General features: G+C 39.1%; 1 protein-coding gene across 1 annotated transcript in view; it reads left to right on the top strand.

Annotated features, from left to right (window-relative positions):
* Positions 1-26295, top strand: part of TRDN (triadin) — a 408805-nt gene that overhangs the window by 142895 nt on the left and 239615 nt on the right. The window contains exons 12-19 of the mRNA XM_056563602.1: positions 14014-14064; positions 14511-14561; positions 15997-16056; positions 17437-17493; positions 18187-18243; positions 19370-19426; positions 20532-20714; positions 24949-25008. Coding sequence (XP_056419577.1) covers positions 14014-14064; positions 14511-14561; positions 15997-16056; positions 17437-17493; positions 18187-18243; positions 19370-19426; positions 20532-20714; positions 24949-25008 — 576 coding nt within the window. The remainder of the gene's footprint in view (positions 1-14013; positions 14065-14510; positions 14562-15996; positions 16057-17436; positions 17494-18186; positions 18244-19369; positions 19427-20531; positions 20715-24948; positions 25009-26295) is intronic.

The raw sequence follows: 26295 nt of genomic DNA, 5'->3' as shown, positions 1-26295 counted from the left end.
AGCAGAACCCGGTGTCTTAGGGCACACAGCTCTGCCACAATGTCTCTGAATCTGACAGCTTGGAGATTGATAGGTCCAGATTTAAAGCCAAGGGTTTTTTCAGACCAAATATGGAATATGCTTTCCCACTTTAGGAGTGAGGCCATCAAAAAGACATGTAAAGAGTTATAAGGATATTTCCCTCCTGACAGGAAGATTGATTTATCTTCACCTTCTGTTCTTTAAATACTGGAGTTTCTATAAGATGGCTGATAAGGGCCTTTCTCCAAGTACAATAAAGTACAGTCGACTGCTAGATCTGCATTTCTTGCAGGTAGCGTTTCCAAATCCCAAAAATAAAGAATGTTCTAAAGGCCATGAAGGGACTACAGTTTAGAAGACTGGAGGTCCCTGGGTTTATCTGCGCGGTAAAGCAACTGGGTGCTTCTCTTTGTTTGAGCCTCTTGAGAAACAAGCTTGAGCCTGAACAACATCTTAAGGTTGACTTTTCACGAGCTGTCACTTCTGCCAAAAGAGTGGGAGACCTACAGGCCTCTCGGCTAGAGAACCTCACACTACGTTCTGTCTGATAAAGGGTTTACTGAGATTTTTGCTATCTTTTACTCTGAAAGTCTCTACTTTCACTAATGGTACCCAGAGAATAGTTCTTCCACAGTCAATACCTGACATCTCTACTGGTAAAGATCAGAATGTGAAAACCTTGGATCTGCTCAGATGTCTTAAAAATGTATCTTCAAAGGAGAAATCCCTTTTAGGAAGGAGAAAAATCTTTGTGGTATATCAGGGCACAAAGCGTGGTAAGAAAGTTTCCAAACTCATAATATCTAGATGTTTTGATTGAATCTCTTCTGACTAATGGCTGACATAGATCCGCCTGTATCTACAAATGCTGCTTTACCTGAATGGTCGCTGCCTCTTGGGCTAAATGAGGTACAGCCCATTTGAATTTTTTTTCAAGCATTACAGACTTGAGGATTTATATTCTGAAAATCTCACTTTCCGAAGACTGCAATAGATGCTGTTATATTATTGTCACGATGCCGGCTGGCAGGTAGTGGATCCTCTGTGCCAGAGAGGGATTGGCGTGGACCGTGCTAGTGGACCGGTTCTAAGTCACTACTGGTTTTCACCAGAGCCCGCCGCAAAGCGGGATGGTCTTGCTGCGGCGGTAGTGACCAGGTCGTATCCACTAGCAACGGCTCAACCTCTCTGACTGCTGAAGATAGGCGTGGTACAAGGGAGTAGACAGAAGCAAGGTCGGACGTAGCAGAAGGTCGGGGGCAGGCGGCAAGGTTCGTAGTCAGGGGCAACGGCAGGAGGTCTGGAACACGGGCTAGGAACAAACAAGGGAACGCTTTCACTAGGCACAAGGGCAACAAGATCCGGCAAGGGAGTGCAGGGGAAGTGAGGTATAAGTAGGGAGTGCACAGGTGGAAACTAATTAAGCTAATTGGGAAGATTGGGCCAGGCACCAACATTGGTGCACTGGCCCTTTAAATTGCAGAGACCCGGCGCGCGCGCGCCCTAGGGAGCGGGACCGCGCGCGCCGGGACAGGACCGACGGAGAGCGAGTCAGGTACGGGGACCGGGGTGCGCATCGCGAGCGGGCGCCACCCGCATCGCGAATCGCATCCCGGCTGGAGGCGGTACCGCAGCGCACCCGGTCAGTGGATCTGACCGGGGCGCTGCAGCAACGAGGATGAGGCGAGCGCTCCGGGGAGGAACGGGGACCCGGAGCGCTCGGCGTAACAGTACCCCCCCCCTTGGGTCTCCCCCTCTTCTTGGGGCCAAAGAACCTGAGGAAAAAAAACTCAATTTTTCCGTGATGAGGTCCGATGCACATTAGGAGGGGTTCTGTGCGGAAACGCACGAGACAGTCCAATCTTTCATTGTTAACACAATAGATGTAGAGGGGTCTGGCGAGACTGGTCACAGGGACGTAGAACCTGTTGATAAGAGAGGCCAAAAAATTTTTTCCTGCAGATCCGGAATCCAAGAAGACCATAGTAGAGAAGGAGAAGGTAGAGGCAGATATCCGCACAGGCACAGTAAGGCGTGGAGAAGCAGAGTTGACATCAAGAACTGTGTCACCTTTGTGCGGAGTCAGCGTACGTCTTTCCAGGCGGGGAGGACGGATAGGACAATCCTTCAGGAAGTGTTCGGTACCGGCATAGTACAGGCAAAGATTCTCCATGCGGCGTCGTGTCCTCTCTTGAGGTGTCAAGCGAGACCGGTCAACTTGCATAGCCTCCGCGGCGGGAAGCACAGGAACGGATTGCAGAGGACCAGAGGAGAGAGGAGCCGGGGAGAAAAAACGCCTCGTGCGAACAAAGTCCATATCCAGGCGGAGCTCCAGACGCCATCCGGAAGAACGCATGTCAATGCGAGTGGCAAGATGAATGAGTTCATGTAGGTCAGCAGGAGTCTCTCGTGCGGCCAGAACATCTTTAATGTTGCTGGATAGGCCTTTTTTAAAGGTCGCGCAGAGAACCTCACTATTCCAGGACAACTCGGAAGCAAGAGTACGGAACTGAATGGCGTACTCGCCAACGGAAGAAACACCCTGGGCCAGGTTCAGCAGGGCAGTCTCGGCAGAAGAAGCTCGGGAAGGCTCCTCGAAGACACCACGGACCTCAGCGAAGAAGGACTGGACTGTGGCTGTGGCAGGATCATTGCGGTCCCCATCAAATTTGTCCGGCAGGGACAAGCAGGGTTTAGGAGCGGCCGGTTGCTACGGAGGAGTTGCAGGAGCCGGCGGAGGTGATGGTTGTTGCAGCTGTAGCTGTGACTGAAGTTGCTGTATCTGCGGCTGCAGCTGCTGTATCTGTGACTGAAGATGCAGTGTCACGGAGGTCAAGTATGCCAGCTGTTGATCTCGTTGGGCGATCTTTAGGGCTAGCTGGGCGACCAGTGTAGGATCTTCAGCGGGATCCATGGCCTTTCCAGAAAGGAGACCACGGCAGAGTCTAGAGTCCCCATCAAATTTGTCCGGCAGGGACAAGCAGGGGTTAGGAGCGGCCGGTTGCTGCGGAGGAGTTGCAGGAGTCGGCGGAGGAGATGGTTGTTGCAGCTGTAGCTGTGACTGAAGTTGTGACTGAAGCTGCTGTATCTGTGACTGAAGATGCAGTGTCACGGAGGTCAGCTGGTGATCTCGTTGGGCGATCTTTAGGGCTAGCTGGGCGACCAGTGTAGGATCTTCAGCGGGATCCATGGCCGGATCTACTGTCACGATGCCGGCTGGCAGGTAGTGGATCCTCTGTGCCAGAGAGGGATTGGCGTGGACCGTGCTAGTGGACCGGTTCTAAGTCACTACTGGTTTTCACCAGAGCCCGCCGCAAAGCGGGATGGTCTTGCTGCGGCGGTAGTGACCAGGTCGTATCCACTAGCAACGGCTCAACCTCTCTGACTGCTGAAGATAGGCGTGGTACAAGGGAGTAGACAGAAGCAAGGTCGGACGTAGCAGAAGGTCGGGGGCAGGCGGCAAGGTTCGTAGTCAGGGGCAACGGCAGGAGGTCTGGAACACGGGCTAGGAACAAACAAGGGAACGCTTTCACTAGGCACAAGGGCAACAAGATCCGGCAAGGGAGTGCAGGGGAAGTGAGGTATAAGTAGGGAGTGCACAGGTGGAAACTAATTAAGCTAATTGGGAAGATTGGGCCAGGCACCAACATTGGTGCACTGGCCCTTTAAATTGCAGAGACCCGGCGCGCGCGCGCCCTAGGGAGCGGGACCGCGCGCGCCGGGACAGGACCGACGGAGAGCGAGTCAGGTACGGGGACCGGGGTGCGCATCGCGAGCGGGCGCCACCCGCATCGCGAATCGCATCCCGGCTGGAGGCGGTACCGCAGCGCACCCGGTCAGTGGATCTGACCGGGGCGCTGCAGCAACGAGGATGAGGCGAGCGCTCCGGGGAGGAACGGGGACCCGGAGCGCTCGGCGTAACAATTATATTCCCACCCTGGGGTTATGCTATGTTAATCCCCATCATTGTGCTGCTGGCAGACGACAGGGAAGTGTAAAATTTAAGTAGTTAATCTTGTTTCCATGACAGCAGCACAAGCTTCCCTCACTCTTAATATAGTTTTTTTGTTATACGTTATAATTACTCAGGAGGAGTGGTTACCGGAGGCCTTATGTCCCCATGTGGGGGGAGGGGCTCTAATTACTCAGGTTGTTTTCTACTAAAATTATCCTAAGGTCCTGCAAGCTCACAGGGGCGGAGTTACCCCCATCATTGTGCTGCTGTCAGACTAGGAAACAAGATTCACTCCTTAAATCATATGTGTATATATATATATATATATATATATATATATATATATAGCAAACAAAAATGTAGAGCAGCGCCCAAGTAGATAGTAGATGGTGCAGGCAGCGATGAAAAAATCCTAGGTCAAGGTAGGTTACACATCCAAGAAGAGGCTGCAGCACTCAAGGTTATGAGTGTAAAAAAGGTGTTTATTCCATATCAATACAAAAAGTGCAACGTTTCTGCTGCCAATGCAGCCTTTTTCAAGCAACAAACAGTGATCACATGGGTGCTATATATATGTAAATGCACAAACAAATCAATAAAGAAGCTAATCAAACAATTAAGAGGTATATACCATATATAAATGATAATAATAATAAATGAAATAAAATAAAATAAAAATATTATGAAATAAATAGAACTGGACAAAGATGCACATCGCTGTCTATTCTGACCTTTTTTGCGGCCGTTGCGAACCGCACTTAGAGTCACATTGTTGGACATGCGCACACGCGCATTTGTTCCAATGTAGCCGTTCATTGTTTACATGTCGGTGCGCATGACCGGAAGTGCGCGCGGACACGTGACGCGGTGGAGGATGATCATGTGGCGTGTCACGTGGCCGCGCGCGCGGACGCCCATGCTGCATCGCTGGTTACACTGGATTCATGATTCGAATATAATATAATATATAGGGTGAGTGCAACTGAACCATCTCGCCTCCCGTATTGTCATTAATCATGTAACACATGTTTGAATTTAATGATGCAATTACTGTATTATGACATTTTTGTTTGTAAACTGTGGCTTTTGTAAAGTTTCATTGTGTTTTTAACATACATGGTCCACTATGCACTTTATCATTATAGTGGTAGTTTTTACCCTATATCTTATTTGCACTTTATATGGTATATACCTCTTAATTGTTTGATTAGCTTCTTTATTGATTTGTTTGTGCATTTACATATATATAGCACCCATGTGATCACTGTTTGTTGCTTGAAAAAGGCTGCATTGGCAGCAGAAACGTTGCACTTTTTGTATTGATATGGAATAAACACCTTTTTTACACTCATAACCTTGAGTGCTGCAGCCTCTTCTTGGATATATATATATATATATATATATATATGAAATACATGACCACTGAGCTGGGTATTCACCAAACCATTCTTTGCATTTACTCTTGCATTGTTTGTTTTTATCTTTTTGGTTATGATATTTGCAGAGTTCTTCATCAAACTGGTCCAAATATGGGCTACCAAATAGTGGAAAGCAAAAAATAGGTTATCCAGGATTAGTTAAAAAAAAAAAAATAATAATAATATTTCTTTATAAAGCAACACCACATCTATCATCAGGTTGTGTGTGGTATTGCAACTCAATTCCAAAGAATTGAATAGAACCGAGTCAAAATACCAAATACAACCTGAGGGGTGTGGCACTTTTTAATTTTTGTAGACTTTAGCTGTTTTATGCTTTTATATACCTGAATAACTCTTTAAAGGCAGTGAGTACCTGAGTGTGCTACCCTTTAAATTAACAGTGCTGTTGCAAGACTTGGATGTAGGGCTTGGTTTAGGAAGTTGAGACACACATATCAGTAAAGAAGGGAGAGTAAGTAGGGAAGGAATGGTGAGACCTACCAGACCACAGAACTGATTTGACTCTTCATAGAAGATACAAAATGCAATTTTCTCAGTTTTGACAACATGAACAGCTACCACAAAGATACTTTTCATTTTATTCTACAAGACGCTATATCACACTGTTACAGGCTTGGATCGTGTCCGAGTGCTGACAGATTCCCTTTAAGCATAACATTTATAAAGAGCGACATAAAGAATTCAATTTGTGTTGCCTGAAGGAACAAAGGGAAAGGGGAGACATGATCAAAACCTTTAAATATGCTAACGTTCAAGAGGAAAGCGTCTGTATTAGGAAACTTAACACAAGAACAAAGGGGTACAATGTCAGATTAGATGAGAAAAAGATCAGGAGCAAGTGTAGTCCATGCTTGAAACAAATTTCCAGTGGTTGTGGTTGGAAAATCTGCAGTAGAAATATGTAATGGACAAGGTGGGTTATTTTATGTTCTGTGAATTAAGCCATAGTACTATACATAGGAAGCCTTGTCAGATGAATGTTAAGGACATACAAGCTCTTAAAAGGAGTTGTCTAGGCACAAAAAAACATTCTTATCATGAGCCTAATAGATGTTGTTTTATTTGAATAGCCCATAGTTTTATTTTTCTATTGCCTGAAAGGTTACTGACCATAAGATCCAATGCTTTTCTGAATTTTCTGCAGGATTCTAGTAGTGAAGCTACCTCAACATTAGATCATCACTGTAATTGTGGTTACTCTAACCTTGGCCATTAATATATGCATCACTGGGGAAAAAGAACAATTGGGTCACACATGGACTCGCCAAGTTCACTGGAGCTGCACTTTGGAGCTCCTCTATTTTAGTTCATAGAGGGGGTGCTTAACCTGTTAAGGACTCAAAACAATCTTTGTTTTTGCACCTTCGTTTTTTCCTCCTCGTGTTCTAAAAATCATAACGGTTCACTTTTGCACCTACAGACCCATATAAGGGCTTGTTTTTTGCATCATCAATTGTACTTTGTAATGACATTACTTATTTTATAACATAAACTGAGGCGAAACAAAAATTCCAAAAGTCCAAAATAGTGTATTTTTGGTCACTTTTTATGTCATGAAAAAAGGAATAAAAAGTGCGATCAATACAAAGATGGTACCACTATCAATTTCAGATCAGGGGTCAGAAGATGACAATTTTAAATGTATAAATTTTCTTGCATGTAGTTATGATTTTTTCCAGATGTACAACAAAATCAAACCTATATAAGTAGGGTGTCATTTTAATCGTATGAACCTACAGAATAAAGATCAGGTGTCATTTTTACAAAAAAAAGGTACTGTGTAGAAACGGAAGCCCCCAAAAGTAAAAAAATTACTGATTTTTTCTTCAATTTTGTTGCACAATTATTTTTTTTTCCATTTCGCCATAGACTTTTGGTTAAAATGACTGATGTCATTACAATGTAGAATTGGTGGTGCAAAAGATAAGCCATCATATGGATTTTTAGGTGCAAAATTTAAAGGGTTATGATTTTTTAAAGGTAAGGAAGAAAAAACGAAAGTGCAAAAACAGAAAAACCCTTAAGGGGTTAAGGTTAAAATGACAATTGATATTTGGGGGTAGGATTTTACTCAATGAAGCGGAGTGGGTAGCTTTATTAAAAATGGTTCTCCTATGTTATTAGAGTTTCCCCTATGTGGATACTGGACAACTGGTTTAAGGGCCTGGAAGCCCTGCTGAATAAATGAATATGGGGGCAAGGTAGAGTACGATTAAAATATAGATATACGACTGTCAGGCCCAAGGCCTGATTATTAAAATCCTATATGTGTATTATAATTGTAACTGTGTAATGTCTTATCCAAGACATGGGTGAGAGGTCATTCAGACTGTGTTTTGTGTATTGCATTTTATTGGGGGTCTGGCTGTTTATTTACATCTCCTTTGAAGTTAAAGGCTCTTTTAAAGTCATGAACTCTGGTCCCATCATATAATGAAACAAATAAGGGGTCAGGAAGAGAGATGCCCCACCTGGTGGGATCAGAGGGAAGGGGGGAATGGAGTTTCCCTCCAAAGAAAACAGATATGATATTTAAACAATGCTATAATAAAAGTTGGGTGTTCAATGCTGTGCAACAAGCTGACAAGACCATCCTAAGAACAGCTTTCTCATGGACGGCTATATCATCATGCTGTAAGAACTTCATCTTTTGTTTTCTGAACTTGTCTTGCAAAACTCTTTTATATATTTTTGTACCTGTATGTCATTTGTTCCTGTATTTTTATATATTTAGCACTGTGATACCTTTTATCAGATTAAATGTTTAATTAATCATTTCTGGTCTTTGATCTCTAAATATATGAGCTCACCTTTCTGAAGGCAGCTCTGGTAAAACATGTTTATCTAAAGGGTAATTTGGTGACTTGCTGGGACTAGTAGTGGATAACCAGAGGTCTGGCGGCTTTAACCCTTGCACCATCACACTCTCTCTAGCGTCTTATCTGGACCGATAGGGTGTGATCGTGACAACTGGTGGCAGCGTCAGGGTATATTTAGAGATTTTTAGGGCTTGCTGGATTTTACCTGTAAGGAAATCTTAGCACTAAACAAGAAATTGCATACATCTTCTTGTGTGTAAATTCAAAAGACAGAGCTCAGTGCTGGTTTAAAAGACATACAAAAAGAGTGCAAGACAGTTCTGTCCTCCCCATCTCCTGTTTTACCTCCTCCGTCTCATCTCGGAAACATTTCAGTGTATGTATCATGTTTGCCAGCTATACTGTCTGTTCCATTGGTAGCACCAAGTGTTGATAAATTGAGTTCTTTGACTTACACTAAATGTCTTATTAATTATGCAGAAAACAGCCGGCCTTATATATCTACGTCCTTGAGTTTTATACTAAGTGTAAAGTGTTAGATGTTGGGTTCTATTGGATTTTCACGGTATCATATATAAAAAGTATCTAAAGGTGATTTCTATGTAATTGTTCAGCATGTTTTTGGAATAATTCTTTTATATTTAGTATGAAGCTTTTGCTAGAAAGTTTTATTTAAAGGCATTTGGCTATGTCAATGCAACATTCTAAATCTGACTATAACAATGTAAATGGCATTTTGTGGTCAAAATGTGCTGGGAATAATAGAAGACAACCTTCACAGGAATTACCGTACATGTTCATCATTTTGTCCCCTTGATTTGTTCTTGGGATTCTTTCAACCTAGTTACTTACTTATATGTAAAGGTTAAGAACGTTTCTGCAATTGTTCTGGGCCTGCATTCTCTAAAATGACCATGCATTCCACATATGATGTTTTCAGACAATGCAAGCAGCAACAATGTCACACAACAGTGTATTGTTCACACAGTGATGTCTCTTACGTTACATTTTAATTCTTTTTATTAGAAATAATTTTAAGGATTACAAAAAAATAAAAAAAAGGAAAAACCTTTGTTTTGCTCCTTTCATGCCAATAAGAAGGTATATTAAATGGTTACACTCTAATTTACAGTAGTTACATTTAGATCTATGAAACCTACACAAAGTAAAAAAAAAAAAAAAAGAACACTGGGTGGAAAAGAGAGGTGGGGGTTGAAGTCCTGGAGGTTGCATGCAACCACAACGGTCATAGTTGTTCAGACAGTAAATCTGTACAGGAATCCTGGAAATTAATAGATTTTTCATGGTGCCCTGTATTTAATGTCAACAATTTTTCCACGTGATATATATTATTGACTCTTTGCTATAAAATAAGAGGGTTTTTTTTTTCTTCTGAGGAGGGGCACACTGAAGAACCTTTTGTTGTGGTGCACAGGGTTGTTATTGGCCATTTAGTCATAACAGTCGACAGCTGTTTTTTCACAGTCTTAATATTTTGCCTGTTTTCTTCATTTGTCCTCCTGATTGTCTGTGAACTCGGTTTTGCCTCTTCAAAGTGAATAAAGTTTCACACCTGCTTAATTTTTTTTTTTTATCAGACCATAAATTTAAACTTTTTTCTTTTGTACAAATATTTCCTTGCTCTTATTAGCATTGGTTTCTGGAAATTATGAAGAAACCTTGAAAGCCCTGTCATAAGGCTTTATTTTGACTTAAGACTTTAATGTTCTGCTAGTGAATACTAATCTACTGTATATTTTGTTTTATTGCTCTAACCAGAGTTGAACAAACTGAATCAGGCTTGAACTTTAAGAAAATTTTGGTTTTGCACAAGTGGAACTTTGGCCAGTTCACTACAGCCAAATGTAGTAAAATGACATCAGTGCTATGTGACAATAGGAGAAGGAAAGAGGAACATTTCACTTTAGGGTAGCCTGGAATACATTGCAAGGAGAAGGAAGGATCACCTGACCTCAAAGAATCCAATAATGCCTTACATACAGCTTGCAGTCGAACAAGAGACAGTATGTGGGTGGGTCAGATGCATCTAAAAAGTCTTTGCGTGCAGCTTCAACAGCCATTAAAGGGGTTCTCCGCTGCCCTGCTTCCAGAGCTCCCAGCGTCCAGAAGTTTATTGTTCCGAACGCTGTGTGCGGGCTTCCGTGTTCAGGGCTGCCCCTCGTGATGTCACGCCCGCCCCCTCAACGAAAGTCTATGGGAAGGGGGCGGACATTATTGATTGCTGGTTGCTTGCCATTAACTCCTCAGATGCCGTGATCAATACAGATCCCGGCATCTGCGGCAGTACTGGACTTAAAATGGCTGATCTGATTGCCTGTGGTACTGCCGCGAGGATCAGATCAGCCAAGGTGGCAGACGGAGGTCCCCTCACCTTCCTCTGTCCATCTCCCAGGGTCTTCTGCACTGATCTGCCTTCCAGCAGACCAGAGCAGAAGATTGCCTATAATATTGATAAGTGCTATGCCTATGCATAGCACTGAACAGTATAAGCAATCTAATGATTGCTATAAAAAGTCCTCTATGGGGAAAAAACTGTGTAAAATAAATGTTAAAAAAAAGGTTTTAAAAAATGTAAAAAAAAATAAAAGATTTGAATATTAATACAAAAAACATAAAAAAAACGTTAAATAATAAACATATTTGGTATTCTCACGTGCGTAAATGTCTGAACTATAACAAACATAATGTTAATGATCTCCTATGGCGAACGTCGTAAACGTTAAAAAAAGTCCCACATTTCTACTTTTTTGTCACATAAAAAGCGATCAACAAGTCACATATACGCAAAAGTGGTACTAAAACAAACTACAGATCCTGGCACAAAAATTATCCCTCACACATCCCTGAATATGGAAAAATAAGAAAGTTAGAGGGGGTCAAAATAGAGTAATTTTTAACGTACTGATTTTGTAAAAAAAAATTTAGATTTTATAAATACAGTACAATAATAGAAATGTATGTAACCATGGGCATCATTTTAATCGTATTGACCCAGAGAATAAATAAACCATGTAATTTTTACTGTAAAGTGTACAGCGTGAAAACAACCCCCCAAATTTGCAAAATTATGATTTTTGTTAATTTCCTTATACAAATTTTTTTTTGGGGGGGTTACCATAAATTTTAGGGTAAAATGAGTGATCTCATTAAAAAGTACTAAAAAAAAAAATAGTCCCACAAAAAAAAAAGAAAAAGCCATCATATGGGGCTGTGAATGGAAATATAAAAGAGTTCTGGATTTTAGAAGGCAAGGAGGAAGAAACAAAAAAGGCAAAAAGAAAATTGGCTGTGTCCTTTTGATGATTTTTTCATTTAGTTTTTTCCTCCTCACATTCTAAAAATCACAACACTTTCAATTTTCCACCTACAGACCCATTTGAGGGTTTGTTCTTTGCACCAACAATTTTACTTTGTAATACAATGAATAATTTCACCACAAAATCTACAGCAAAACCAGAAAAAATTATTTGTGGAAAAATGCACGGAAATTAATACATTTAAAAATGTCATCTTCTGACCCTTGTAACTTTTTTATTCAAACTTTTATTAGGGAAGGGGTTAAATCACATTTATTAACTTTATTTTTGCACTTTTCTTTTTTGTAATGTTATAGTCCCCATAGGGGACTATAACATGCCATACCTTGATTGCAGACACTGATCAATGCTATGCCATAGCATAGCATTGATCAGTGTTATTGACGCTCCAGTGCTCCTGCCTAGATTTCAGACACGGAGCAGTGAATCGGCAATTGGACAGCAGCAAAGAAGGTAAGAGACCTTCCTCCATCCTCTCAGCTGATCGGGATGCCGCTCCTTCGCCACGGGAGTTAAATTAACCTCTTTTAGATGCCGCAATGAACTTTGATCACAGAGTCTAAAGGGTTAATGCCGGACATCAGCCCAATCAGCGATGTTCGGCAGTAGCCGTGCATCCTGGTTGCGTATAGCAACCAGGACCCACTGGGTATGATGCGCGCTCACCTGTTGAGCGCGGGTCATACCTTGGGAGCCTGCAACGGACATACATTCACGTACATTTGTGACAAGGGGTTAAGGCCAAAATGGACTGTGCCCTTAAGTGGTTAAACTATCTTTTTTTTCAATTCAGCAAGGAATTTTAAGGTGAAATAACCCATGTAAACTTCAATTCCCTGCTACACCAAATTTATCAACATTGTGTGCCATTTTGATAAATTTGATACAGCTCAGCACAAAAAAAAATTGTCTGCAAAACAGTCTACTGCAATTTCGTGGAGTTTTGTGGCACTTGTGTCAGTAGACATGAGCAAACTGCATGCTGTAATTTTTCCGCCACGATGTCCCATCACTGTATAATGCCCGTAATGAGTTACGGGCATATACGGGTGCAAAAGGGCAGTTACAAAACCCCATAGGCTGCAATGCAATTTAGTCACGGCCGTCAGGGGTTTTGTAACTGCCGGGTTTTGCAGCTGTAGTGACGGAACATGTGATGGAAGTTTGTAAACGGAGAAATTCATAGTGTGAAAGGAGCCTAAGGTTCTGCTGTATTACTAAATTTACCAACAATTTTGTCCCTGGCTCACTCTGTTTTAAATTAGTCCTAAAAGCTCTGTGTAACAAAGGTCATCTAGGAGTGTATTCAAGGTAATAACAAAAGTGGCATGTCACCTTTTTCAGAGTTGCTTGCTTTCAGGGCAGATTTTGCAATTTCCCTTTAAAGTCAATAGGTGCAGAAAGGGGATTTTGTGTTGCATTTTTAGCCCTGTTCCTAAACATTTCCCAGTAAAGTCATGTGGAAATGGGAACTGGGTTTCCTATCATGGCAACCTTTTGGAGCTTTTTTTTTTTTTTTTACACTGGTGACATACCCTTATACATGACCAAACAAATCAATAAAGGTATAGTGTGTTGCTGGGAAACCATGGATTATCACCACCGAAAAGAGAAACATGCAAACAGCAAAAAAAATGTAAAACAAAATGCAAATCTTTATTAAACATACATATCATACAACCATGCTAAAAAGTATAGGTACAGTGAATATCGCTGGACAGAGTACTGGAGGTATACACATGAACATTGGTACATAATTGTGAAGAAGTATGTAGCACATCAAACAGATTGGATGAGACACATATAATGAATACAAATACAAGCATAAATAGAGTCAATCAAGGTATCTGAGGAAAAGGCTACAGAAAAATATGTTAACAGATAACTAATGCTGAGCCATCTACCACCAGCACTTACCCCAATGTATCAATGTTCATGCTGTAAACCTCCTGTACTCTGTTCAGTGATATCCACTGTGCCTAAACTTCTTTTCTACCATGGTTTTATGAAATGTATGTTTAATAAAGATTTACATTTTGCTTTACATTTTTGTTGCGGTTTGCATGTTTCTCTTGTTGGTGGTGATACTCTTATACGTGTGAACATATCCTTACACTGAGTGAATATAAAACAAGAAAGAGATTGAGAGGCTCACACCACTAAAGAATTATATACCGAGGCAGCCTGTGTTACATGTAACCGTCGTTCTACTACTGAGTGAATATAGTTTTATATCAAGTGAATATAGCATAAATAAAAGATTTCCATATTTTTCTTTGTTGGTTTCACTCCTTGGTTTTGTAAAAAATAGTGGCCAAAATGAGCACAAAAATACTGTACACAGTGTGAACATAGCCTTACATTTAGGCCCTTGCAAAGTCATTCTGCTGTCACATATAAAGGTGTCCCTCTAAACATTTGATTTTGTTGAATTTTAGCAACAGTAAAAGAAACACCAGAAAAAAAGAAGGTAGAGAAAAAAGGCAAAGGTATGTGCCATCAGAAACCAAAATATGTTTCTTTACTATCCTTAAACGTTGACATTTTTGTTGTGGTTTGCATGTTTCTCTTGTCGGTGGCGATACCCTTATACATGTGAACATATCCTTACACTGAGTGAATGTAAAAAGAGAAAGAGATTGAGAGGCTCACACCACTAAAGAATTATATACCGAGGCAGCCTGTGTTACACGTAACCGTCGTTCTACTACTGAGTGAATATAGTTTTATATCAAGTGAATATAGCATAAATAAAAGATTTTCATATTTTTCTTTGTTGGTTTCACTCCTTGGTTTGGTAAAAAATAGTGTCCAAAATGAGCACAAAAATACTGTACACAGTGAGAACATAGCCTTACATTTAGGCCCTTGTAAAGTCATTCTGCTGTCACATATAAAGGTGTCCCTCTAAACATTTGATTTTGTTGAATTTTAGCAACAGTAAAAGAAACACCAGAAAAAAAGAAGGTAGAGAAAAAAGGCAAAGGTATGTGCCATCAGAAACCAAAATATGTTTCTTGACTATCCTTAAACATTGACAAAAGTGTTTAAAAAAAAACAATCCTGTTGTACTATGATAATAATTATCTTTGTCCACCTCCTATCTATCTATCTACAATGCAAAAGACACTGCAGCACTCCGGTAGGTAGGTGAAAAAAACTTGTAAAAGTGGTTTATTCCATCAAGGTGCAATAGGCAACGTTTCAGCTGCAAGCATGCAGCCTTTTTCAAGCCAGCTGAAATGTTGCCTATTGCACTTTGATGGAATAAACCACTTTTACAACCACTTTTACAAGTTTTTTTTCACCTACCTACCGGAGTGCTGCAGTGTATTTAGCATTATGTATCGTTTGGGGCCCTGTGACCTAGGACTCCCACTGAATTGCACCCACCTTCTATTTTTGTTAACGTTTTGCTGCTTCCTTCTGTCTTTTCTGTCTGTTTGTCTGTCTGTCTATCTATCTAGTTCAATAAAAGCGGCACATCCAAAATAAATATCAGCAGAATCCAAGTGGAGAGTGCACACATGTATGGGACTTTGGTTAATGGATCCAACACAATAGCCAAAGGATAAATGTAGCAAACTGGGTAAATCTCTGAGTTCAGGGCCCATTGTGGATTTTTTAATCTGCACCAATGCCTAGTATAGTGCAGATTTAATACAAACTTGTATGGGTATTCCCAACCACAAAAGTACCAAGTTATATGGTGTGGGCTAGACCACTAGGATACCCATCATTCCTTATTGGAATCAATACATTGCCAAGCTTAATGCTAGCAAGGAAGCCCATAGAGAATACCCGGAGTGCTGGTCATACACGTGTGGTGTGTTCCATTTATTCTGGGGGACAATTTTCCAATTTTCTTGTGATCGTGACCGTCCCATTAGTCAGGCTCCACTTTCTTGCTATCCTTTATTCTGTGGAGAGGGGATAATTTTAGAGATGAAAAGACCCTTTTTGTAAATATTGATGAGCCCGTCTGTTATTTCCACTGACCTACATTATGTAAACCTTAAAATTAGTTATAAAACAAACCACTAGTTATTTTTTTTACTTGCACAATGCAATGCAAATCTTGATATCTGCAGCAAATCCACATATACTGTAATACAAACTCCTTAAACAATTGAAGCTTGACTATGTCCTGGGATCTGTTGTATTCTAATCATTCATGCTGTAAATGTCAACTCTCAGCAGAATTCATCAAAGTTTATTCTTTAACTATCACCTAACAATAAAAGCTGCATGTAAATGACTAGAAATTATTGCTTACAATTGAAAATAAAAGCTGCCATCATCATTAATATGCAGCTTTCGGGTGCTGTTCTCCTGATCAGTGCTTATAAACAGTTTGCTATTGGTATTGTGCCAAATTTTACCCATACTGCACATTTTAGGTACTGTTTGCTTTGTTTCAGAAACTCCAAAGAAAGAGCCTAAAGAAAAGGTCAAAGCTGAGAAGAAGGTTCCTGTAAAAGGTATGAGATTGTCAAAGAGCTAAAATTAGACATTTAGTCACGTGGGCAAGAAAATTTGAATAGCACTTAGGCTAAGTTTCCACTTGTTATTTTTCTGGCAGTTTTTGGAATACTGCCACAGCAGTTTTTAAGAAAAAGTCAGAAGTGGATCCATAAGGGAGGAGAAGTGTAAGTCCTTCCTTTATATGTCCTATTCCTTTCGAATACACTTCTGGCTTTGACTCAAAAACTGCAGTGGTTGTTTTCCAAAGACTGCCAGAAAAAAAACCAAGTGGAAACTTAGCCTTAGGGGGAATTTATTGAGTCTGATGTTTCATCTTTTACACATGAAGTCTACCTTAACCTTTATATAACTTCTGACATGTCATAGCCACGCAACAGAAGTTGTGTTAGGTGGGGCCCTGCTTCTGAGACCCTCAACAATGGCTAGAATGAAGGGACAAAAGCACTAAGCTTAACACTGTGTCTCTTTGTTTTTACTCACCTTTCCTTAAATGCTATGGCAGTCTCTATTTATGTCTATGAGACTGTCATGGTGTCTATACTCCATGGGGGAGATTTATCAAAACCTGTCCAGAGGAAAAGGTGCCCAATTGCCTATAACAACCAATCACATTGCCTATTTTTTTCTAACAAGGTCTCTGAAAATTGAAAGAAGCAATCTGATTGGTTGATATGGGCATCTGGGCAGGTTTTGCTTTTCCTGGGCAGGTTTTGATACATTTCCCCCCATATGCTCGTCCTTCTAAGGAAGATTGAGCAGAAATACCTCAGAAAGTGAAGTGTATGAGTGTACAGACACCACAACAGTCTCATAGACATAAACAGAAACTGCTATAGTGTCAGAGAATAGATTAGCAGAAACAAAGAGACACCGCTTTAAGCTAAGGCTATGTTCAAATCAGAATTTCTGTGCAGAATTCCGCATTGGAGTTCCACACTTAGATTCCACAGCAGCAGAATTCCTTTGAATACAGCGGAATTTCCACACCAGAAACCTCTTATTCCGCTAGCCGCAGAAAGAATGGAAATGTCCATCCTTTCTGCAGACTCCACATGCAATGCATTGCCGTGTATGAGATTACATATTCCCCGCAGTCTGCGGAATATCTGCACAGAGATTTTACGTGCGGTCATACCGACTTGTGAACATAGCCTCCATCTTTCTGTCTCTTGGTTCTAACAAGCAGTGAGGGCAGCCAGAACGCCTCCAAACACAATTTGAAGTTTAAGTAGTATAAAAGGTCAGGTACACTTTAATATAAAGATGAACTCAAGTATGATGCCCAAAATTATGTAAAACATTTGTACCTCTCAATAAATCTGGTATATCTTTCATTGCCTGTGCTTATTACTATACCTGAATTTTTTATATTCCAGCAATTGTTAAAGAAAAGGATCAAAAGGAAAAAACTGACAAAAAAGTTCCTACTAAAGGTATAAAACATTATTATAAACAGCAGCCTTTCTGTTTCTCGTTGGTGGTTGGGTCCATGCATGGCTACTGGAGGCAGAAATTGGGGTGATTTTGCCTTTAGACAAGGGGGAATTACTTTTTTAATATAAAGTATTTCCTCATAAACATCTGTGACCTTACTCTACGTACTTTGTTTTGCTCCTACATAATTCTCAAAGACATATTTGCACACACATATATATATATATATATATATATATATATATATATGTATGTATGTGTGTGTGTATTTTTATGTATTTGAGGTATGAGAAAATTAGAGATGTACTATACCATTCAACTGGGAGAGTCTGCAGTAAATCCACAATGTTTCTACAGCATAAATTGTCGGGTCAGATTATTTATAGATTTTATTTAGTGTGTAGACAAGATTTCTACAAATCCCATCCTCTTTGTTGCTTCTGTAATAAGCTACAGATTTTTCATACATGAATCTGCTGTGGCAAATCTAAAGCATATCCATCCAATTTATCCACCCAAGTAATACTGTGTTAATATAAATGGAGAATTGACACAAAATAGAACATGCATTATTTACCAGAACTGATAGAGAGTTCAATATCATCATCCATTTATATATGAATTATAGAATATAATATCTTCTGCTTTATAATTACACCGTTTTCACACTTGCATATTTCTTTTTTGAATAGTTGCAAAAGCAGAACCAGAAAAAGTTTTAAAGCCTGAGAAAAAAGCCCCAGCTAAAGGTTAGTCCTCAGCATTTTATTTCACCAATAATACAGTGTTTTAATTTTTATATATATATATATATATATATATATATATATTATTTTATTAATCACTACATTAATTAAATCAGCGACTAAATAATTAATTAATGGCTGAATATATAATCAGTTTCAAATTAACAGCAAGATAGCAAATATCTGTAAGTTGGCTCATACTGAGAATTGTTTTATTGTTTTCAATAATGCTCAATAAATTGGTACTGTGAACCTGAAAACTTCTATGTTTAAGGAGGTTTTCTAGGGTTAGAAAAACATGACTTGTTAGGTTGTTTGTAGAATTAGCTTCAATAACAGATACAACCAATAGACAGGATTATTATTGTTTTTGGAAGTAAGAAGTAATTTTTTTGTCATTCTGGACAACCATTTCAATGGGTTTTCCATGTAAACATAATTGATGGCCTATTTTCAGGGTCAGCCATTAATCACTGGTCAGCCGAGTGTCATTCAAGTGAATAGGAGCTGAGTTGCAGTAACCCAGCACAGCCACTATGCAGTGAATGTTGTCAACTGCTTCAGGCCTTATTCACTGCCTAAATTCTGCCATGTCAGCACCACTGAACAGCTGACCAGTGAGGTGCCGGGTGTTGGCATCCTGTCAATCAGTAATTCATGGCCGATTTAAGGGATAGGCCATTAATCATTTTTGCCAGAAAAACCCCTTTAACAGTCTATGACCTACATTTGTTTGAAGAGTCTAAAACACAATGTAAATCAGGCAGTCTAAGAATAATCAGAATTATTGCAGTGGCTCATGCTGTTTGATTAATTTGGCACATCTTTAGACAGTCTTGCCTAACTACGTTTTTTTTGCACCAAACTTTTGATACAACTTTTAGTTCATTGCTATTTCTTATAAAGCTAATTTCCTACAAAGCCTTGTATAGCGTGAGACAAAAATATGCAAAAGTATGTTCCTTGTGAGCCAATAGGGAGCTGCACTATTGTTCAATATATATATATATGTATATATATATATATATATATATATATATATATATATATAGTCAAAATAAGCTGAAATGACTATATTATGTATCTAAGGAAATGTGTTTGTCATAAAACATATTTCTTTCTTGAATAGATAAGAAAGCAGAACAAGAGAAACTTGCTAAGCTTGACAAAAGAACCCCAGCCAAAGGTTAGTATTAAGAATTCTTAAATTCTAACATACTGACGATAATGTTAATATTAGTTTAACGGTTGTTAATTGTTTTATATAAGTATAGATATTCTTGGAGAATTGGCTCAGGAAATCTTTTCCACTTGTTGAAAACTCTTTATAAAGTGAATGACAAATAAATAAATAAAAAATAAATAAATAAATAGTCTTTGAACATCATTCACTTTAGAAGAGTAGATCCTACGCATTTCATCCACTATGATTCTTCAAGTATCTTGGTTAGCCTATTTTCTTTGACTTCAGACTGCCGGAGGTACAGAGCTGCACACAAAAGATCTGAAGTCAAACGAAAATATGCTAACCGAGATCCCTGAAGAATCATAGCGATGAAACGCGTAGGATCTACTCATCTAATGTGAATGACGTTCAAAGACTGCATACAAATGGATACCGATTAACGCTTAAAATGTGGATAATGTCCTAAGATTGCACACCAAATGGATGCCCACTGAAGAGAAGATAAGCTAAGGGTCTGAATGTGTGGATAAAAATGCTTGTAGAGTTATGCAAATGTGAATAAGGTTGCATACTCAAAAGGAAATAAGTGCAATATAGTGTGCATTTTTGATACACAGTTCACAATAAGAGCAATACAAGGGACTATGTGCAATTGTAGACCTACTGCAATAGAATGTGACACGTAACCTACAATCGTGCCATACCAAAAACTAAGTGTGAGTGAGCACCATAGTATGTGCAATGCTATTTTATCATGAAAAAGGAATAAATGTTAAGTTTTAAGGTCCCCATGCATTGTTTTTTTTTTAAATATATATATATATATATATATATATATATATACATATGAATTAACACTCTAGACAAACTCAACTATACAACTTAAAAATGCAGTATTTTGGCATTTTCTTGTTTTCTAGACAAAATTTTAAAAAGTAGAAAAAATTTGATAAAATAATGCTAAACATTTCAAATAATTATTTGCATTTACTCATTAAAGATAAGTTAGTTTGTTATCATTTAGCTTATGTTGTATTATTTACTGAATTTACCTTTAAATATATTTCCGAATTTAAAAAGTCACATGTTTTTTCCCTGCTTTTAGATGAAAAGAAAGCTAAGGTCTCTTTGACAGAAGAAAAGGTAGAAAAAGAAGTAAAGGCCAAAACATCTGAAACAAAAGTAACAAAAGCCATCAAGGAAACAAAAACATCAGAGGAAAGCAAAGCAAAGCCAAAGAGCAAGGAGAAAGAAAAAGAGATGGTGGAAACTAAAGAAGAAACACAAGGTAAATAGCCAAATGAATACTGATGAAGATTGCGGACATAACAAGTGGAAATCACATAATAAGAGGCAAAAAGACTCCAGAAAAATAAAGTAATGTATAGCAGTGGATTTCCAATTATATTTATTTTAATATTACAAAAAAGCCTTGTATCAAAGGATATATTTCTATCAAAGCTGTGTTTGACTGAAATTCCCATGTGATTGTATTGTTGCCATGGTTTCCACCAGTAATAATTTTAAATCCAAACATAAAGAAAAGTTGTTGAACATCAAATATATAGGTGCATAAGTCACAGTTGGAGTTTTTTAGATTTTGCAGAAAAGTGTCTAAAAAGTGTTGAAAACTCATAACAAATGTGGTGAAAGCTATGTGTGCCGGTTTTTGATGCAAATTGCACCCAAATTTGGCACTTTTGCAATAGTAAACCTGGACCATTGTGTTTAAATCCACAATCTCTGCTCTGCATCCCCTGGTGAATGCATCAGTACGGCTTGCAAGCCACACTCTCTCCACATGCCACACCCCACCTTACAGAGCCACAACCATAATTTAAGCCACACCTCTTTTTATTTTCTACCCTTTTTATGCATCGGTCCGGCTTGCAAGTCACGCCCACTAACACAAAGCTACGCCTCCTTCTTTTTTTGTCTTACAATCTCTTCATCACAACTCAGACTCACCTGAGGATGGGATATGAGGATTAGATCTAATGATGGGATATGAAGTCGAGATATGAGGTTTGAGGGTTTGAGGTTAGGATATGAGGGCAAGATAAGAGGACAAAATATGAGGATGGGATATGAGGTCAGGATATGATGACGGGATATGAGGACAGCATATGGGGTCGGGATATGAAGTCAGGATACAAGGACAGAATATGAGGTCGAAATATGAGGAGGGGATTTGCGGTAGGGATATGGGGGGAGATTTATCAAAACTGGTCTAGAGGGAAAGTTTTCCAGTTGCCCATAGCAACCAATCAGATTGCTTCTTTCATTTCTGAAAAAACCTCTTAAAAATGAAAGAAGCGATCTGATTGGTTGCTATGGGCAACTCAGCAACTTTTCCTCTGGACAGATGTTGATAAATCTCTTCCATGATGAGAAGATTGGGGGGTCACGATATGAGAAGCGGTTTTGGGGTCAGGATATGAGAACAAAAGCTTCCTTCACCGGGTGCTCAGCTAGTACAAAAATAAAGTAGGAGAGTTAAAAAAATAGGTTAAATACAAATTCACATCTCTAATAAAAGATTAAGATTGGACACTCAAGAACCCTTGTCCTCTATATTCCTCTTTGTTATACTACACTATAGTACTAGATTTCCCTGTGACAGATTTACTGTAGAAATGTATATAACTGCCCCATTCATCTGAGTTGGCCTTGCAAAAATCCATAACCCCATTCAGATGTATGGAATTCATTTTTAAATGGCCAAAATGTCTTCTAAGCATCTGCTTCCTGGGAACATATCCTTAAAAACATAGAAATAGAATGTGTCAGCAGTTAAGAACCATTTGGCCCATCTAGTCTGCCCTAAACTAAAGGTTGTTACATGGAAAGCATATTTGGCCTGTTTATTCCTTAAAAAAAAAACATCCACACCAGGTGAGTTAGAAGGCATTCGTAAACTAGGTAACTGGGTTATGTCATGTTCAATATTCGATTTGAGATATGTCGTCACTTCCATGGAATCTGCGGTGGTGCACAAGGTAGGGTAAAGCTACAGGTAGAAGAAAGATGATACCCAGTACTCACCAGTAATGCACAGTGAATATTTATTATTCTATAGTGTAGTACAAGGACGCGTTTTGGCGTGGGAACCTTCCTAGGCAGACAGCTGAGGAAGTCACCCATGCCGTAAACTGTCCTTGTACTACACTATGGCATAATAAATATTCACTGTGCATGACTGGTGGGTCTCATCTTTCTTCTACATGACTGGTGGGTATCATCTTTCTTCTACATGTGTAAATTACAAGGTCTGTCTTCTCGGAAAGTCAGCTAGGTTTTGTTCCGCTCAGCTATTATTTGCTTTGTAGCTCAGTCAAGTGCAATGTATTCATCAATGTGGTGCATGTCATACTAATAAATCTTATGCAACTCTCTTAACTGTCCTATAATTTGGATTAGTGTCCCATGTTTCTGAGAGGTAAAACGACAGTGTCTTGTAAAGAGGTTGGGAAATAAAAACTACAGGCTTAGGAAAAGGGACGATTTGCATAACGCTATTCTTCCGAATGCATCAGGAAATTGAAATTATTTCAAGGAGTACTCCACTGTAAAACTTTTTTTTTTTTTTAAATCAACTGGTATATGCTCCACAGGAAGGTCTTTTCTTTTTTAATTTCCTTTCTGGTTGACCACAGTGCTCTCTGCTGACACCTCTGTCCATTTTAGGAACTGTCCAGAGTAGGAGCAAATCCCCATAGCAAACCCATCCTGATCTGGAAAGTTCCCAAAATGGACAGAGGTGTCAGCAGAGAGCACTGTGGTCAGACAGAAAATAAATTCAAAAAGAAAATAACTTCCTGTGGAACATATAGCAGCTGATAAGTACTTGAAGGTTTACAATTTTAACATTTAAAATCTGTTTAATTTTCTAGCACCAGTTGATTTAAAAAAAAAATGTTTTTCAGTGGAGTACCCCTTTAATCAAAGGTGCAGACCAGTAAAAACAGTTGCTAATTTCTGCGCAATCGCATGGTTTGCACAAGAGTTTTATTACGTTTTGCCTGTCTGCTCCACGTGGACGTGAATAACTTTGCATGAAAATGGATTGGCTTTTCCATGCCTGCAAACAGGCTTAAATTGTAGTTGAAATCTATGCCAGCTTGGAGCTTGACACATGTACAACCTCAGATGTGCAGGATTTACTGAGAGACATATGAAACAACAGTTTTAGTAAATCTCCACTTACATGTGCAATCTTAGTGCAAGGTTTATTTTCCCGTTAAAAATGTACAAAATGCTTTTGCTTGGAAGTATTTTAAACTAAAGAAATAAAACAAGTGTTCCATTCGAACTGCGCACAAACACAAGGAGGACCCGATGTATGGACAAGAAAGTTTATTGGTCCCGTATAAGCGCTTTCAGAAAGCATGTCTCCTTTTTCAGATAAAAGGTCATACAAAGTGTATAACACTATTACAAACATAAATACCGAAAAATTATCATCTGTGGGGCTCTGTGGGTAAATCCACAACCAATCAGAGCCCTGGTATACCAATAGGATCCACCCTATATACATTATCGCAAAGGAAAACTACAATAAAAAAAATTTAGAAATGTAAAAACTTACAAATACATTTCTTCTGCTGATGGATACCACAAGAACACCAAAGACTGAAAGTGATGAGTTACTCCTGTCACATGAGCCAAGTCATGGGACACAATAGAAGTGCTTTGGGCTGAAAGTGATGTCCCAGACTCATCACTTCACATGATGCTTGTTACATGATTTGGTAAAACGGATAGTATTCTCATTGAGATAGTGCAAGCGGTGCCATGGTACTGATACAACAGTGTACAATCCACTTCTCAATGAGATGCTACCGATTTAGGACAGACAGTACACGTCCACTGAAACAGCTACATAGGAAAATGACCATACTGGACTTTACCTCTTTACCTCATTTGGACTTTACTTCTATACCTAGCAATATGGGAATGTGTGTTGCTCACTGCTGCCATTGCACTGAAAGTACTGGGACCTTGGAGCTACTCTCTTTCCTGGAATTGTTTTATTTAGGCTGTCTTGGCAGTTGTGGCTTCTCTACAACCCCTTCAGGAGAGAACCACCATTTTCCCCTATTTCTTTGTGTTGAAAAATTTATCCTATGAGGCATTCAGCCTTTTTTTTTAGGAAGTTTATATTTCTATCAAAGAACAATTGTTGACTATGAACACCAGGGACCTGCCCAGAAGGCTTGTCGTTCAGGCAGAATGAAAGTGATAACAGGTTTCCTTTAAAAGTTACCATCTAGTTTCTGCATTCCTGTGTCTTGCTTAGTGAGTTGCATATTGTAGGCAGATCTTTGATGCTGTAAAATAAACTATGTAAAATATACAGCCCTTCAAGCTCTTTGATTCTGACTATTTGGGAATTATACGAGACATCATTTTCTATAGCTTGTAACCACTGTACTGTATGTATTTTTCTTTCTTGCTGAGAATAAGCCATCTTGATGTATCCATTCTGTTGATTGGTCTTTTTTCCCTTTCTGTTCTGTTAGATCAGTATCAGTTCTGTCGCTATGTGGTTGACATGTATGCTCACGGGGACTTATACACAGGTATTTCAAAATGTCTTTGTGCGCTAGCTTAATATTCTCTGCTTTTCTGAAAGGCTCAACTTACCTTTGCCTATAATTCCTTGTGGATAAAATACTTCCACAGAGAGAACTCTGTAATAAAGACAAGAGCTGGCAGCTAATTGTCTCAATCTACCCAGATAGCGCTATGGAAAACTTTTTATTAATAGGGTTTACCTTTCATTCAAGTCTAATTAAAACCCTATGTGAAGTGATAACTTTTCTACTTTACAAGCGGCATTTTCTCATACTGCACATTATAGTGCAACAAATCATTCCGGTCAGACTGAAGAGCACTTCTTCTAATTGGTCTCATCTTACTCACAGAGAACTTTCTGTCTTATCTTTTTTTTATCCACAAGAATAAAAGACTTTCTTTTACTTTTACTAGTAGTTGCTATGATATATTGTGGCCCACATAAGTTATATAATTGCTGTGCATGTGATTGAGCCTAACAGCACGTACAAAGAATCAATGTATATTAAACATGATACACATGTAGCAAAGATGGATTTGTTATTTTTTGCTAGGGACCATTTGTGCATTTCTATCAGCAGACCATACATAACAAATCATAATATTACCAAAAGTAGTTTCAAATGATGAATATCCTTCTTAAACATACTTCCTTAATATTTCATATACTGTTTTTATTTATTTACTTACTTTTTATTAATGGCGTTCAACCTCTTCAATTAATCATCTAAGCAAACTTTGATATACACTACTGACCATCTGCAAAGGGCATGGAACATCAACAACTGACCTGATGGAATTTCAAGCTATAATAACCTTTGGTGTTACCTATAAATGTAAAGATAATGTATCATCAGAATTGACCCACTTAAATTAGGGCTGTTATCCTCACGTAAGTGAGAAGATCCTTTACATTTTGTAATTATTGTATTAGATCTTTGCATATGACAACACTGAAGAAGTGCCACACTTCTACATTATAAAGTAGTGAGTGCACAGCCTGTATAACTGTGTTTAATGTTGTGTCCTCTCAAAATAACTCAATACACCACCAGAAACGTCTAAACCTTGGCAACAACAAAAGTGAATAATGTCCAAACTGGACAAATATTTTTTGTGGCCACTAGGGATGAGCGAATCGAATCTGACGAATCCGAATTTGTTACAAATTTCAGGAAAAATTCAATTAGCAACTAATGCAAATAACGCCATGATTCGATCACGCAAATCACTTCATTAAACTCCATTTAGTGCAGTCCAGGCTCCAGGATATCTAAAATGGCGGATCCACA

This window comes from Hyla sarda, chromosome 3 (genome assembly GCF_029499605.1).
Source record: "Hyla sarda isolate aHylSar1 chromosome 3, aHylSar1.hap1, whole genome shotgun sequence".
Taxonomy (NCBI): Eukaryota; Metazoa; Chordata; class Amphibia; order Anura; family Hylidae; genus Hyla; species Hyla sarda.
This window is presented reverse-complemented; position numbering and strand designations above follow the sequence as displayed.